This window comes from Boeremia exigua, assembly GCF_020726555.1.
Source record: "Boeremia exigua strain MPI-SDFR-AT-0100 chromosome Unknown C7974scaffold_14, whole genome shotgun sequence".
Taxonomy (NCBI): domain Eukaryota; kingdom Fungi; phylum Ascomycota; class Dothideomycetes; order Pleosporales; family Didymellaceae; genus Boeremia; species Boeremia exigua.
Genome location: NW_025763531.1, coordinates 723,192 through 736,095, shown reverse-complemented (window position 1 = coordinate 736,095; position 12,904 = coordinate 723,192). Strand labels below are relative to the sequence as shown.

Here is a 12,904-nt window from a genome sequence, read left to right as displayed (position 1 = left end):
CATCATGCACAGACGTTCAGAGGAAAGACCGGAGCCCAAAGACCGTAGAGGATTGGTGTGCGTGATGGCTGAGAGGCGACTGAATCTAACTCAGCGTCATTTTCCGGCTTCGCAAATGACCGTTCAATTCATACCAACCCAGGACTAGGGACGTATAAATCAACATCTCAATATCCATGAGCGTCCACTTGCGCCCTACACTTGCACTCACCCATGTCTTACCTTGCGGCGCTTGCGACAGCGCGTCAATTACCCACAGGTATTCTGTGTTTCTCAATGGCGTCAGCATCGCTTCGATTTAGCTGCGCTGAGCTCACAGCGTCGTTACAGGTCCCGATCCATCCTCCCATCCCTCATTCCGGACTATCAACTGCCTAAAATCCAAAAGCACGCCTCATGTCGGTTTCTTGTGTAGAACATCCATGCGCCAAAGTCAGCAGCCGCCTTCTAAGACAACATTCGGCGTGCTATCCGTCGGGATCTACCATGCCGATATGAGCACCCTTGTCATTACGGAAATCCAGATTGACAAGTCCAATCGTTCTTGGAATGTTGGCCAATGAATTAGAAGATGAGTGCCAAGATCTAGGGACAGCTTTCACCGTGAACGTGGAGGCGGAAACGCCAAGGACTCGGCTACCTTCGAACACACAGTTCCCTCGTTGTTATTTTCCTTTCTTATACAAGTCCCAAAATAACTCCAGCTACTTGCAACATGACCGATTGTATCCTTTGCGGTCGCGGATTTGCCAGCACGATGGCGTTGGAGCAGCACAAAAAGGACTCGCCGATGCACCGTCAGAGGTTTCCCTGCCAGATCTGCGATCGCGACTTTACTTCCGAAGGAGCTCTCGCACAGCATCTGCGAGACTCACCTGTTCATCTGCGAGACTCACCTGTTGACAACAAAGGCTTCCATTGCCAAGCATGTGGTCAATCATTCGGCAACAACAAGAGCTTCAAGACGCACATAGAGCTCTGTCAACCGCTAGACTCAGAACTGGGTTGGATGTTCTTCTCTGCACCACTCAAGATAAAAACCACACAGCCAGAAATAGTCGACAGGGCTAAACCTCAACTTCAGAAAGAGACACGAGAAGTTTTGTTGTTCCCTGATCTGCATCCAAGGGTCGCAGCTGCAGTCTCACCAGGCATCTCTTCAACTTGGTTCAACGACGCTGAAAACGTTGATAAAATTCCCGAGCGCGAATACTCAACCCATGTCATGGGCAAGTTCACATGCGCCAACCTCAACTGTACCAAGCTCTGTTGGACCAGCAGAAAAGTTCCCATCGAGATCCGAGGATACAAGGACAATGGCTACGCTGCGACAGTGTATAACCAGCGATGCACGGCGTGCAACCATCTCGGCACTTTAGAGCTGGACCAGCACTCTTATGTGAAAAGGGTAGCTTATCGGCTTCAGAAGTGGGCAGGCATGAATTTGAAGGCGCCAGTCTTCAAAACAAGAGAGGGTCCGCCGCACGAGCACTTGTTTTGTGAGGGATGCAAGAGGGGAAAGTGCCGGGAAGGGGGGCTGCGAAGCGCTTCTAGGAACTCTGGGGTCAGATCTGGGTTTGTCACTATGGCTGGCAGACTGCATGATGTTATCTGAAGGAGTGGGCATGTTAGAACGGGGCACTGTCTGCATGAGATGATGTGCGGCATCTATGTCAACCATTATGCTGGGGCGAAGGGAGTCTTTTGCGAGGTCCTTTCACGGAATGCCGAATAATGCAAAACGACGGCAACCTTACGGTAAAAGCTTGCCTGGACTACGGAGGAATGGCAACGACCAGCTCTGATGTCTTGAAACAACCGTAGTATCTAGCGCGACGATTCAGAAGTATAGAGATATGAAGGCTCAGCTCGTCGTGGTGAACTTTCATAACTTCAAAACACCAGTCACATATTGTAGGTCGACAACAAGAGGGTGAGAATGCGACAAACTGCTCGTGTTGCAAAGTCAGTTTCGCAAAAATTCTGCAAGGTAGCTCTTGCAGTATGTCATGTAGTTCTCGTAGACTGGTGATGTTTGTAACTTGGCTGGAAGTACGCAGTGTATATGTAACTTGCACTGTCCTCAAATTTTCACTGTGCCAGCCAGATTAGAGTAGGCGTTCGCTGTGTATTTTTTATCGCAGGAGACTAAAGCCGGGTCGCATTCAACAGCGAACTATGCCTTGAAAGTCTAGGCTCAGTCTCCACTACGGGTGTGTCAGCGTTCCAGTGCACTAAGCAAGTCCAGTCTAGCACCCTCCTTGTCGGTAACAAATCCTACAGCAGTCACCCTTATTTCTTCACACATCGTTCTATGTGAGACCCCGATATGTTCAACTCTATCATCTAGTCAACGACTATTAGAGCAGCCGAGATACTCAAGACACGGCTAATGCCAGAAAAGGAGAGCCAGCTTTCGAGGTTAAGTTCCCCACAAGTTTTTTCTTACTGGCTATTCGGTCACTGGCTTTTGGTCCAACACTCGCATTGTGAACACCTAATGGCCAAAATTTCACCTGTACGCCATCAAGGCGCATAGTGATTTTGCACAATGTCCGAGTGTATAACCACGTTGTCCCTGCGTTGTATTTACATTTTGCGTCGGCTTCTTCGTTGAATTTTATTTTACAACTACAGCCATTTCATTCTTCTTCGCAATTACAACCATAACATCCGTTAGCCTGCAAATACTGCATCTGGTACCTCACTCTACCTCGGTACATCGATATGTCTACTTCTAGTAACACGTCTCGTTCTAGCAACGTGTCGACTTCCAGCATTCCCCCGAATTACAGCCACATCCTGTTTCACCCATTGAATGAGTCTGGGAAGACCCCAGACCGCCATTCGTGGGGCGATGCTGAGGAACAAATCAACGACGACGTGAGTATGGGCACTGGTAGCCCAGAATCTCCAATATCTAGGCGGGAGTGGGTACATGCCATTGAACATCTTGGAAGTGGCAGTGTCTGCGTTGCAAAAATCGAGTGTACGCTTGAAGGTGACATAGAGCGCAACGCAGCACGACATTCAGCCTCGCAGCTGAAGTTTGATTTAGACTTCGAGTACGACGAGTTCGAGCTTGTCGTTCGGCTCTCGGAGCAGCGGAAACGCCGCGCTGACCAGTATGCTGGCATAATGGATCAGATGGATGAGATTGAGAAGAAACTCAAGGCGACGAAGGCGCTACGCGAGGAAGCAACCGGCAATCCACTGTGTTTTCGCCATGCTTACTGCCAATCAGAGGGCGATTCTGTGGAGAAGTGGAACGACCGCTTGAAAGACTTTAATGAGACGATTCAGGTGTGTCTAGATGAGCGCCAGGTCTTACAGAACAAGCTCGATTGTTACAAGGCCTTAGACACTGAGGTCGCCCAGTTAGCGCTGGATCTAATCAAACTGAACTCTGAGTAGACAGTCACTGCCTTTCCCGACCGCGGAGCGTGTGACGTATCTCAGCGGATGTGCTGACAAGCCTTCGTACTCCGTGGTGTGTCGCAGAAAAAGCTTTCAGGGGGTTCAGCTGCCTTTTCCTTTGTTCGACGCTCGTTCAAATTCCTTTGGTACTGCAACTTTCCATTCGTCGGATCGGTCTCATTCATTTTCTTCCATGGTATCGTTTGTTACTGGGTCGTTTACGTCTCCTTCCTAGTGAATTTCATTTGTTACCGGCTCTTTCCTATTTGTCTCTGGGCGATGACATGTCCTATCCTCTCAACAAGCTGTATCGTTTTCACTCTCCGCTGAATACAAATATCTTTACCATGGTATCCAACCCATCCCCGCACCTGAAGTGACTTCCATCATCATGTCCCTGTGAACATGAACGAGCTCGAGATTGCTAATGCTATTCCCAGTCATGAGGCCAATCAAAGAATGTTTCGCCCAAGGTACACCGCAGCGAGACAGTCCGGTAAAGTGGCCCCTCCAACAGCGTTTGTGAAGCTCAACGCTGGCGTTAAGATTATCGGGGTCTGCTACTGCGACCCAGAGAATTAGCTGCGCTTCTTGAGTGTACGTATACTGCGTTGGAACAGAAAACGCGTTAAATCAGACGTGCTGCGCCTAGTTTACACGCGTTTCCAATGCCAAAAATGACTGAGCGTCCAAGAGCGCTCCGCCTCTATTCGTGTTGCCGCCTGATCTGCACTTTGTAGGCGCTGTACGTGCAGAGCCGTAATGCACCTAGCTGTAGTCATTGCTGCGTAAAACAATCTCTTTAGTGAGCAGCGGAAAGTGACCGGATCGAAGATGGATCAGCTATCGTCCACTTTCAATCAAGCCCCACAGTGCTAGCTCCTCCAGTCGAGCGCATTTGGACGCTGCGTTCGACGACATCGCGACTCTTGAACAATAGGCTGCATGAGACTGCCGGCATCTTATATGCCGCTCTTAAACTTGGAAAGTACGGGATGTATACGGGTTCGATAGCTGGCCACGAGGTGACCAAGATGAAGTTGGCGGCGACACATCCCTGTGCAACGGCAGGTCTGCTAACCGCGGTTGAAGAGACCGATCAAACGGACACTGAAGAACACGGAAGAGGATAGTGTTAGGTAGAACAGCATCAGGCGATAGTCATTTCTTGATCTATCGGAATTTTGCCGTCATCGAATGCAGCCTGGAAACTTCTTCAATTCAAAGAAACGCCTTGCTGAACACTAATCAAGCTGATGAGCAAGTAAAGCGAAGTCTTCTCTTACGCGCATCGTATCACTGCAAAGGAGGAGTAAACTATTGTGTAATGCACTTGCGAGACCTCTGCCATGACCACATAAACACATTCCTCTGCCAGGTGCCACGATCATCGACGCCTTTTCTGACATCTGCCACCGTCTGGTAGCGTGGGAGGAGATGGAAATCCTAAAATAAACAGTGGAAGCCCCGACAAGCGCTGAACCGGCAAGTTCCGATAGCTTGATGGATGGATACGGGAGCCCCATGCGACCCCGCTGAGACCTAATAGAAACTCGTAAAAGTGTCTCTGAGTAGTTTTCCTGCGGCACTGAACCTTGATGTTGTTTGCATTCAAATACACGCTCTTAGATAAGTGGCAGGATGGGAGCGCCATTCAAATTCCTGGGCGACGATTGGCAGGGTGACGACCAAAAGCCCCGGTTAGGCTCTGTCTACATATTTGACTGAGGCGGGGGTATGCGAAGGACTGTTTGTGGCTTGATCGGTACATCGTGCCGGTGTACACTCAGACTAGGTTGCAAACATAAGTCCTTTGCGGCATGTGTGTGCTACAGGCCACAAAAATGGTGACTGGGTCTATGAATCGTGTTGGTTGCTGGAGTAGCCTGAGTCATGTTTCGGGTTCAAAATCCTGGAAACAACTTCCTTGATACGGTGGACACGGCCTGTTACGGAAGATTCGTGGATGTTGCGCAGATGTTCTCGTAAATCGTAGAGTCGGGAATCTTCGACGTCTCCATCCAAGTGAATCGCAATGGATTCCTTTACGCAGGGCCGTAGCTCTCCGTTGCCCTTATCCTCACTCCAGTGAACAAATAAATCAGACTCCCTTCAATTGCAAGTCACGGACCAGTTTCGCAAGTCGACGGCTGACGGCGTCACTCGGGAAGACTCGAAAAGTCGTTGAAGAGATGTGTCACTCGCCATAACATCGCCAACAGACCCGATAATTGCCATTCCATTTGTCAGCCCCAATCGTCTTGGATTGTGCAGTGATGAGAGGACTCAGTCTCTCATTCCTCATGCTGGGAGTCTACTGCAGAAGGACAAGTTCGTTCCCTTCTGTAGACCAGTTCGGAGTTCGGCGTCAGAGCGGCTGTATCGTGTTCGTGCGTGTATCTAACACATAAGTCAGGGCGAGATAAAGTGATAGTGCTGGAGACAACATACCCCTTCTTAAAGTCTACGTTGATATTGAGTCGAGTGTGTTCTTCGCCCTCCGCGTTGTCAAACTTGCCTCTAAAGAGCAGGCGCCTTGCGAAGGTATGAACCAGCGTTGCCTCATTCGCCGATGCCAGCCGCTTAACCAGGTCGTCCAATTTAGCTACGGTTGGTAATTAGGTTGGTCACTTACTCCTCACAATGTTGTCGATGTGGTGTTGTGGGTCCGGCGGGCATGGCCTCCTTGTCTTGACATCTGTACCAACATGTCGAAGTGTCAATCGGAGTTGCGCGATTGACATCGCTTTTCCCGTTCCTCTAGTTATCGAGGGGGTGATGTTCATTACGATGCTTACGCCGCGCTCCAAAAACTGAGTGTGTTTGAGGAGGTTCTCGGCCGCGAGCTGCGCAGAGGAATCAGGCTGTTATAGTCGGAGACCTGCCGCCGATAGTAACGGCAGAAGCTGCCGTGGTGGAGAGTCTTGGGTCGGCGGATGAAGGAGATGTGAGCGAAGCGATAATAACGCAGGCGTCTGCGATATGGTTTCAGGATCGCTGAGATTCGTATTGCGGTCCCCAAGCACAATGCTTGGGAGGAGCCGGCAGCACGCTCGTTCAGCTGAGAAAGTTGATCGAAATCTTGCTCAGCATGTGCACGTCTGCGCTTCTGCTGTCGGTGAAGGTGGATGGACGACAATAGTTTGGTCAAGGTCATCGCACTTGTTAGACGACCCTTAGTGGGCGACCGTGAGTGCAGATGAGAGAAGCGCGCCTCTGAGTACCCTCCTAGCTGGAACCAAGTTTGCTGCCGCACTTTGTCTGTTTTGCCGCGTAGGTACCGGAGTCAAGGTATTGCGCTCGGGGCAATCCACTAAGGCGGGAGGAGAGAATGGAAACTGTAATAATGAAGCTGCATATGTCTATAGCATACTCAAAACCGCCGGGAATCTGCTGAGACAGGCTATACATACTTCAACAGCGGAACCCCAGAAATGCGATAGCCTTGATTAGGAAGTAAAATATAATAGTGCATTCGAAGACAGATTTCCATCCCGAAGTTTCTAGAGCCTTCATCAATTACTGGTCGTAAGTGTAAGCTGGCAGGCGAGGGCTCAGTCTAGCATTTCGCCAACGATCCTTGCCGTTATCGTTTTCGCGTCGAACTGTAGCCTAGCCTAGCTGGTTGCAGCTGAAACGATGTTGACATAGCCAAAACCAGTCAAGGCGAGAAGAGATTTCCGAGACTGGGCCTCTGAAATTATCAGAGACATGTTATATTGAATGAGTAGGAACCTCACCATTGTAGAGATACGACCAAGTGAATACCTGCCTGCATGGTTGTAGCGAGCCAACTAATATGTCCTGTTAGCATTCTACAATCATTCTTCATACATTGGCTGCACCATTCCTGCTTGTGACCATTTGTATCTTTGCAACTGATCTTGAAGTGTATCTAATGTATCATGTTCTTAGGACGCACAATAGGTGCAGCCAGGCCCGAAGTCTTTCGATGGAAGCCATGACAACACTTGTATTACACAACGCCCAAATTAGCACTCATGTCCAGAAAGAGATCCGGCTTCTTGAAACTTGCAAAAGACAAACCCGATAGCCGAGGGTAACAAAAACATCATCTATGAAGCCCAGTGAGAGCAGCGACTAATGTAATAACAATTCAGTCAGCCATAAGAATTCCAATAGCTCAAGTGACGGGCAAATATCAACCGCGACGAGCCCTTCATTTTGTTCCGTGGAGACTGGCAAGACCGCCACACTAGGTGATGCTGGGAGGGGTACAATGTAGCTGCTGCCTAAAGCATATATATGACTGGACTGCTAATGGTGGATGTCTTCGGCGACAGTATGCTTTCCGCCCCAGCGCGCGACTATGGAAATCAAAGTGGCCAAGTAATTTGTTCAATGTAGAGGGACATCATACCAAGGTCAGCATGTGCTTTTACTTGACATATTGCTTGGACGTTGAGGTTGAAGCCTGCTAAGATTTAGAGCTTGAAGCAGCAATGAATGACCGTTTACTTTTGAGCACGCAGATGGAATTGCGGCCGAGAACCAAAAGAACCGCTTGCACAATCAGGAAATTAAATTGGAGCCCTTGTGTGCAGCGACAGGATCCTCCAGAAGGGACGCTGTCGCCCGGTGGCAGCACAAGTACTACTGGAGGCGCTTGGCAACATTAGTGTTGGTGAATGCAACTATCGCGTCACATCTCAAATTGAAAGGGTGGTTGCCAGAAGCTTTAGAGGGATTGGTCGAGCTTAGAGCCAGGTCAGCTAAGATGAGACAAGATGTAAACAACATGCGGGGGAGGATGAATCTTAGGTACCAAGACTACACCACTGGAATACTCTATCGCTCCTGGAGTATCCTGAGTGAACTCCTTGAGTTCTTGTGTTGCGCTGTGACCTACGACCTTCGTGTTGTTAAACATAAACATCATTGAATGCTCGGTAGCAAGAGGGATCTTATCCTCTACATTATCCGGAAGCTGGGGAAGCGCGGAGATGCTGTGTACGGCTGTGACGTGCTTGAGCCTTGATCGCTTCTAACCACCCTAGCAGGTGAAGCTGCTGCACTTGTTTTCTCTCATGAAATTTTCTAACCCGTTGATCTCCGCCAAGGTCCTTGAAGGTGTCGAGTTGCGATGATAGTGGGCCGATGCTTTGCTCCACCTACCCTGACAGGGGGTTCGGCGGATAGATATCTTCTTACACCAGTCCGAGCCTACAACACCACTGTCTGGACTCACCTTCGCCATGCCCTACACTTTGTCGGACTCCTACACTAGACCCAGCCCATAACTTTTCATTGTGCTCACTCTGTGATGTGGTGATAGCTTTGAGTCATTACGTATCTAGATAGATTCTCGCCTGGTAGGGTAGGGGGTCTTCGCGCAAAAGGTCACGCAGCCACGTGTGACCAACCTCGGCATTTCCTCGCCACGAGCCATACACGTGGTCATCGTGACCGGTAGTTACAATCACGCTGCGGGCGTAGTTAGTCCCCAGACAATATTGCCGACCACATCAAAGGTACCTAGATTTGAAGAATGGACTTACGCGGTACTTACTCCGCAACTAACGATCTGTCTGTCAAAGGCTGATTCATACAGTTGCTGAAAGCCGAAGAAGTGCTGGTAAGAGTTGATATCCATACCACTTGTGTTGATCTATGATGAATCGACCGTCAGCTTCGACAGGAACGGAGGCAGCCTTCCGCGGCACTCGACCAGCGCGACCCTTCTCTGTCGTGGTAGTAGGAGAACATGATATAGAGTGTCATGTCACGTATCTTCAGTTTCTTCGTCTTGTCAGCTCATCTTCGATGAGCGCATTCAGCAATACCGCGAGCTCCTCCACAGACTGCAGGCTGCAAGACCGGTGACGCGTAACACGGGACCCCTCTTCGCGGCAGGCGTACTGGCTCATGAAAGTGATGATTAGTGCAATACGTGGCGTGGCGTCGTGTGGTTCGCAGCCGGAATCCTGCAAGTGTCTAGACTCGTGGCTGGAGGAGGAGTAAAGACATGACGGGTAGCCATCGGCATGCGCTGCGTGTACCGCGCTACTTGAAATAATGGCACTCACGTACCAGGTAAGATACCGTTGCAGGGAGGGCGAGAAAAGACAAGGCTCTTATTCAAGCTGGCGGAGCGCATGCCTGTCAGCATGACGGGCTTAGGCGTCTTTTCAAACAAGAACGGCAACAGCCGCACATCTAGGGCTCTGGCAGCGATCTGGGACATTATCATTCACTGTGACGACGAATACTTGATGCAAGCTGCGCGCTCGCACCGTTCGCCAACGACAGTTTACCTCATGCTTCAGCTATACGGCCGATGAGTCAAACAGAGTTTCCGACGAACTCTGTTCCGCAACAATCAAACTCGTCATGTTCAGTCTTAGATTGCTACATATCTCACTCCATCATTATGTATTTTTCTCCAAGCATCGACACATCATTTTTGTGTGTATCTATGTTGCTGGAACTTCCAGATACGAAAGCCTCGCACAACGCGAGAGAACATTGGTGGGAACAGATTGGTATCCCCACCACCAAAGACAGTGCTGGTATCCGACACATCTATTCTAGCTCAGACGCGAGCAACCCGCATTCGGCGTCAGCATGACCTTATTTCCACCCGAGAACATGATAAATCTCTGCTTCATCAACTCTCTGGCGATTGCGCAGCTCTCTTTCCTCCCAAACGCCTCCTCGTCAATCAGGTTCCCATTAATGACGCGCGTACATGTTTCCAAGTATTCCCAGTGGTCAAACATATCCCTACTAAACAACTTCTTGTCGGTAATCAAATTGGAAAGAACCTCCCAGTATCTCTCAAGCGGAGGCAGAGTAACGTGAGGTTCTTGGATGGCCTGTGTGAACATAGAACGGCGGGGAAATGTTGGGCGACGGCGCTGATTTTCGGTCATTTTGGACGTGAGTTTTCGCCATGTCTCTTTGCGGCGGGGTGTGCATCTCGAATGCGGACCGGGAGATTGGGTTTGGCGCTTCCTCATGCCGTGCGGAGCTGGAGTAGGTTGGCGGATTGGCATCTTTGATCGGTTGGAGGTGAGGTGGTAAAACGGAGTTCGCCGGCTGTAAGGTGTAGGCGTGCGAGCTCTCACTGGCTTGCACCGGGGTACTTTTCGGTATATGAAGTCTCCATCTTGCAGATATTCGGTCTTTTCGGACTCTGACGTCTTGAGAAGGGGAGCTTTGCGTTGCTTGGAAAGAGCGCCGGACTGAGAACGGTGTGTTCGATCAGCGTGGCTCAGGCACGAGAGCTTCGAGGTTGACATTGTGACAGAGATCTGTGGAGATACAAACGCGCTTTCATGAGGCACGCGGTAGGTGGTTGTGCTCACATATTCATCATACTCTGCATTGGATGCGATCAATTGTGGTGCGGTCGACGTGAAGCTCAATCCCAGTGTGTTCTTTCTTGGGAAGCCATGCAAAGCGACGGCGGCGCAGGAAGGTTCGATAGTACTGATGAGGTCCCTTTCTCGTCTGGAGACGTCAACGACGGCTTCAGTCCTGAGACCCTCCATCTCGAACACGAATTCAGACCTGGCTGTTGCAGCACCGAGATCCAAGTCTACAGGCTCGGACTGACCGAAGCTAGTGTTAGGTGACTGCGCTGCATCTCGCAACTGCCGAACGTACGACGGCGTGCACCTCGAACTGCCTTCACGAAATATCCGTGACGAGCCAGAACGAACGGCCAAGCTGACCGTAGGTTGTGAAGTATGTGTATGCGGAATAGCAGCATTGGCAAGATCCTCACCTGACATGGATCTCGAATTTGTTGGTGTGCAACCCGTGATGCCGCTATTTTGAACTCCGAGAAACGCGCTAGCATCTGAAGAAGCCTGCAATAGCTTCGTGGTGCTATCCTCCGTCAGGTCGATCACGAACGATTTGGAACTAGAGCCCTGCGTCGTTTTATTTGCAGGTGTCTTTGACGGTCCAGGCACCGACGGGAATATGGACGGGACTGTGCGCTGAGATGTAGTCTTCTGACCGGTACTACGGCTTGGAGCAGCTGTCGATGATTAGTGTTGCTCGATTCCACACGCACGGCATTATTCTTACCTGGTTCGCGGACATCCAAAGTAGCGTCTGCGGCTGACCCGATTGCAGTAGTTGAACGCGGCTTCGCACCAAGCTGATTTCGAGACTTGCCTCCTGGCTTCCTAATCTTGAAGCCTTGCATCGTATAGCCTGGACGTGCGACAGCGGCCTTGCGTCCGCGCGGCTTAGTTGAAGGCATCACGCTTGAGCGCTTTGTTCACTTGATACTACGCTGGCGGATCGGCGGACGGGGAGTGTAAGATTGTGAAGAGCGAGAGGCGAAGAAATGGGGCCTAGAGTGAAGGTGGGTCCGCGGTAGCAGTAGTGGAAGTGGGCTGGCGGTATCAGAAGTGAAGGTGCTGTCAGCTAGGCATACTGGGATACCCTGAAAATCGTTGCGAGTTGAGAGCAAAGATCATTCGACTCGTCAAAATGCGACGGCAGAACTTGAGTTTGGATGTTTGCGGCAGATTTGAGCATTCGGAGCTGTAGATAAGCCGGAGTATGTGTAAGAGTACGCTGCTTCCAAATATCGGTCACTGCAACATGCTTCAACACTTTACAGAGTATCAGGTCTGTCAAATAGAGAGACGTCAAGATGTTCAATACTGCCCGCGGCCGGCTTGCGCTTCCGTCCAGCGCAGAAAAGTTTTGCATGCCAGTGACAGCGCTGAACGTCAGCTTGCTGGCGCAAAGCTCTATCCTCAACATTGTGCAAATAGCGTTCGGCCTGAGGAGGGAAGTCCCAAGGTTGCAGTGTCACACAATGGCTTTCGCTCATCTAGTAGTTGCAGCTAACTGCACTTCGTCGAGATCGCAACGAGGAGCTTTGGGATTTTCAGATCCTAGACCCTGAAGTTGCGAGTCCGACGCTTGGGGCGTCTTCGTTTTCTGTTCGAGTTACGGGTAGTTGATGACATAAGGTAGGTAGTGCGAAAGTCGCGCGTAGGCAGGTAATATGTCAGCCAGCCGGTTACCCGCGTGCAGTTCCCCCAGACTTGCCTGCAGGCTAGACATCCGCATTAAGTACGTACATGACGCAAGTTCCGACTATCTTGTCCTTCTGCGCTAATCGAAGACTAGAAAGCGATGCATGACGCATCGGCTGTTTACGACTATTTTCCCTACTGGCTGTCATTGTTCTAATACGAACATGGAAGCTCTGAGCTGGTCTGCATTTCCTCAAGAGCCACTTCTATTCTCCCTTACGCGCAAGAGAATTAGACGTCTATTGATATTTTGTCATGATGTGGCCCGCCGTGAGATCCTCCTCATTCTAAACATCCCGCGAGAACATCAATGGCGTGTCCCACTTCGCATCTTTCCTGACACTCGGCATACCACTCCTTGAATACAGCGGCGTCAAAAAGTGACCGTAGTACTGTCTCAGTTGCGCCCACCACTCCTCCGCTACCAAAGAGTCGTGATGACAAGGCTCGGCCGTGAATTG

At 50.3% G+C, this 12,904-nt stretch overlaps 3 protein-coding genes across 3 annotated transcripts; 2 read left to right on the top strand and 1 right to left on the bottom strand.

The window, feature by feature from the left end:
- Positions 1-715: 715 nt before the first annotated feature.
- Positions 716-1,615, top strand: C7974DRAFT_380850 (zinc-binding domain-containing protein; the record flags this gene model as incomplete). Its single annotated transcript, XM_046140555.1, has 1 exon — positions 716-1,615. One exon carries the CDS (start codon positions 716-718, stop codon positions 1,613-1,615), a length of 900 nt encoding a protein of 299 aa, XP_045991814.1.
- Positions 1,616-2,727: 1,112 nt separating this feature from the next.
- C7974DRAFT_444747 (uncharacterized protein) lies at positions 2,728-3,414 on the top strand (the record flags this gene model as incomplete). The annotated part of the gene is made up of 1 exon (XM_046145524.1): positions 2,728-3,414. The coding sequence occupies one exon, from the start codon at positions 2,728-2,730 to the stop codon at positions 3,412-3,414; it is 687 nt and encodes a 228-aa protein (XP_045991813.1).
- Positions 3,415-9,965: 6,551 nt separating this feature from the next.
- Positions 9,966-11,653, bottom strand: C7974DRAFT_418219 (uncharacterized protein; the record flags this gene model as incomplete). The annotated part of the gene is made up of 2 exons (XM_046144142.1): positions 9,966-11,425; positions 11,476-11,653. The coding sequence occupies 2 exons, from the start codon at positions 11,651-11,653 to the stop codon at positions 9,966-9,968; spliced, it is 1,638 nt and encodes a 545-aa protein (XP_045991812.1).
- Positions 11,654-12,904: the final 1,251 nt, after the last annotated feature.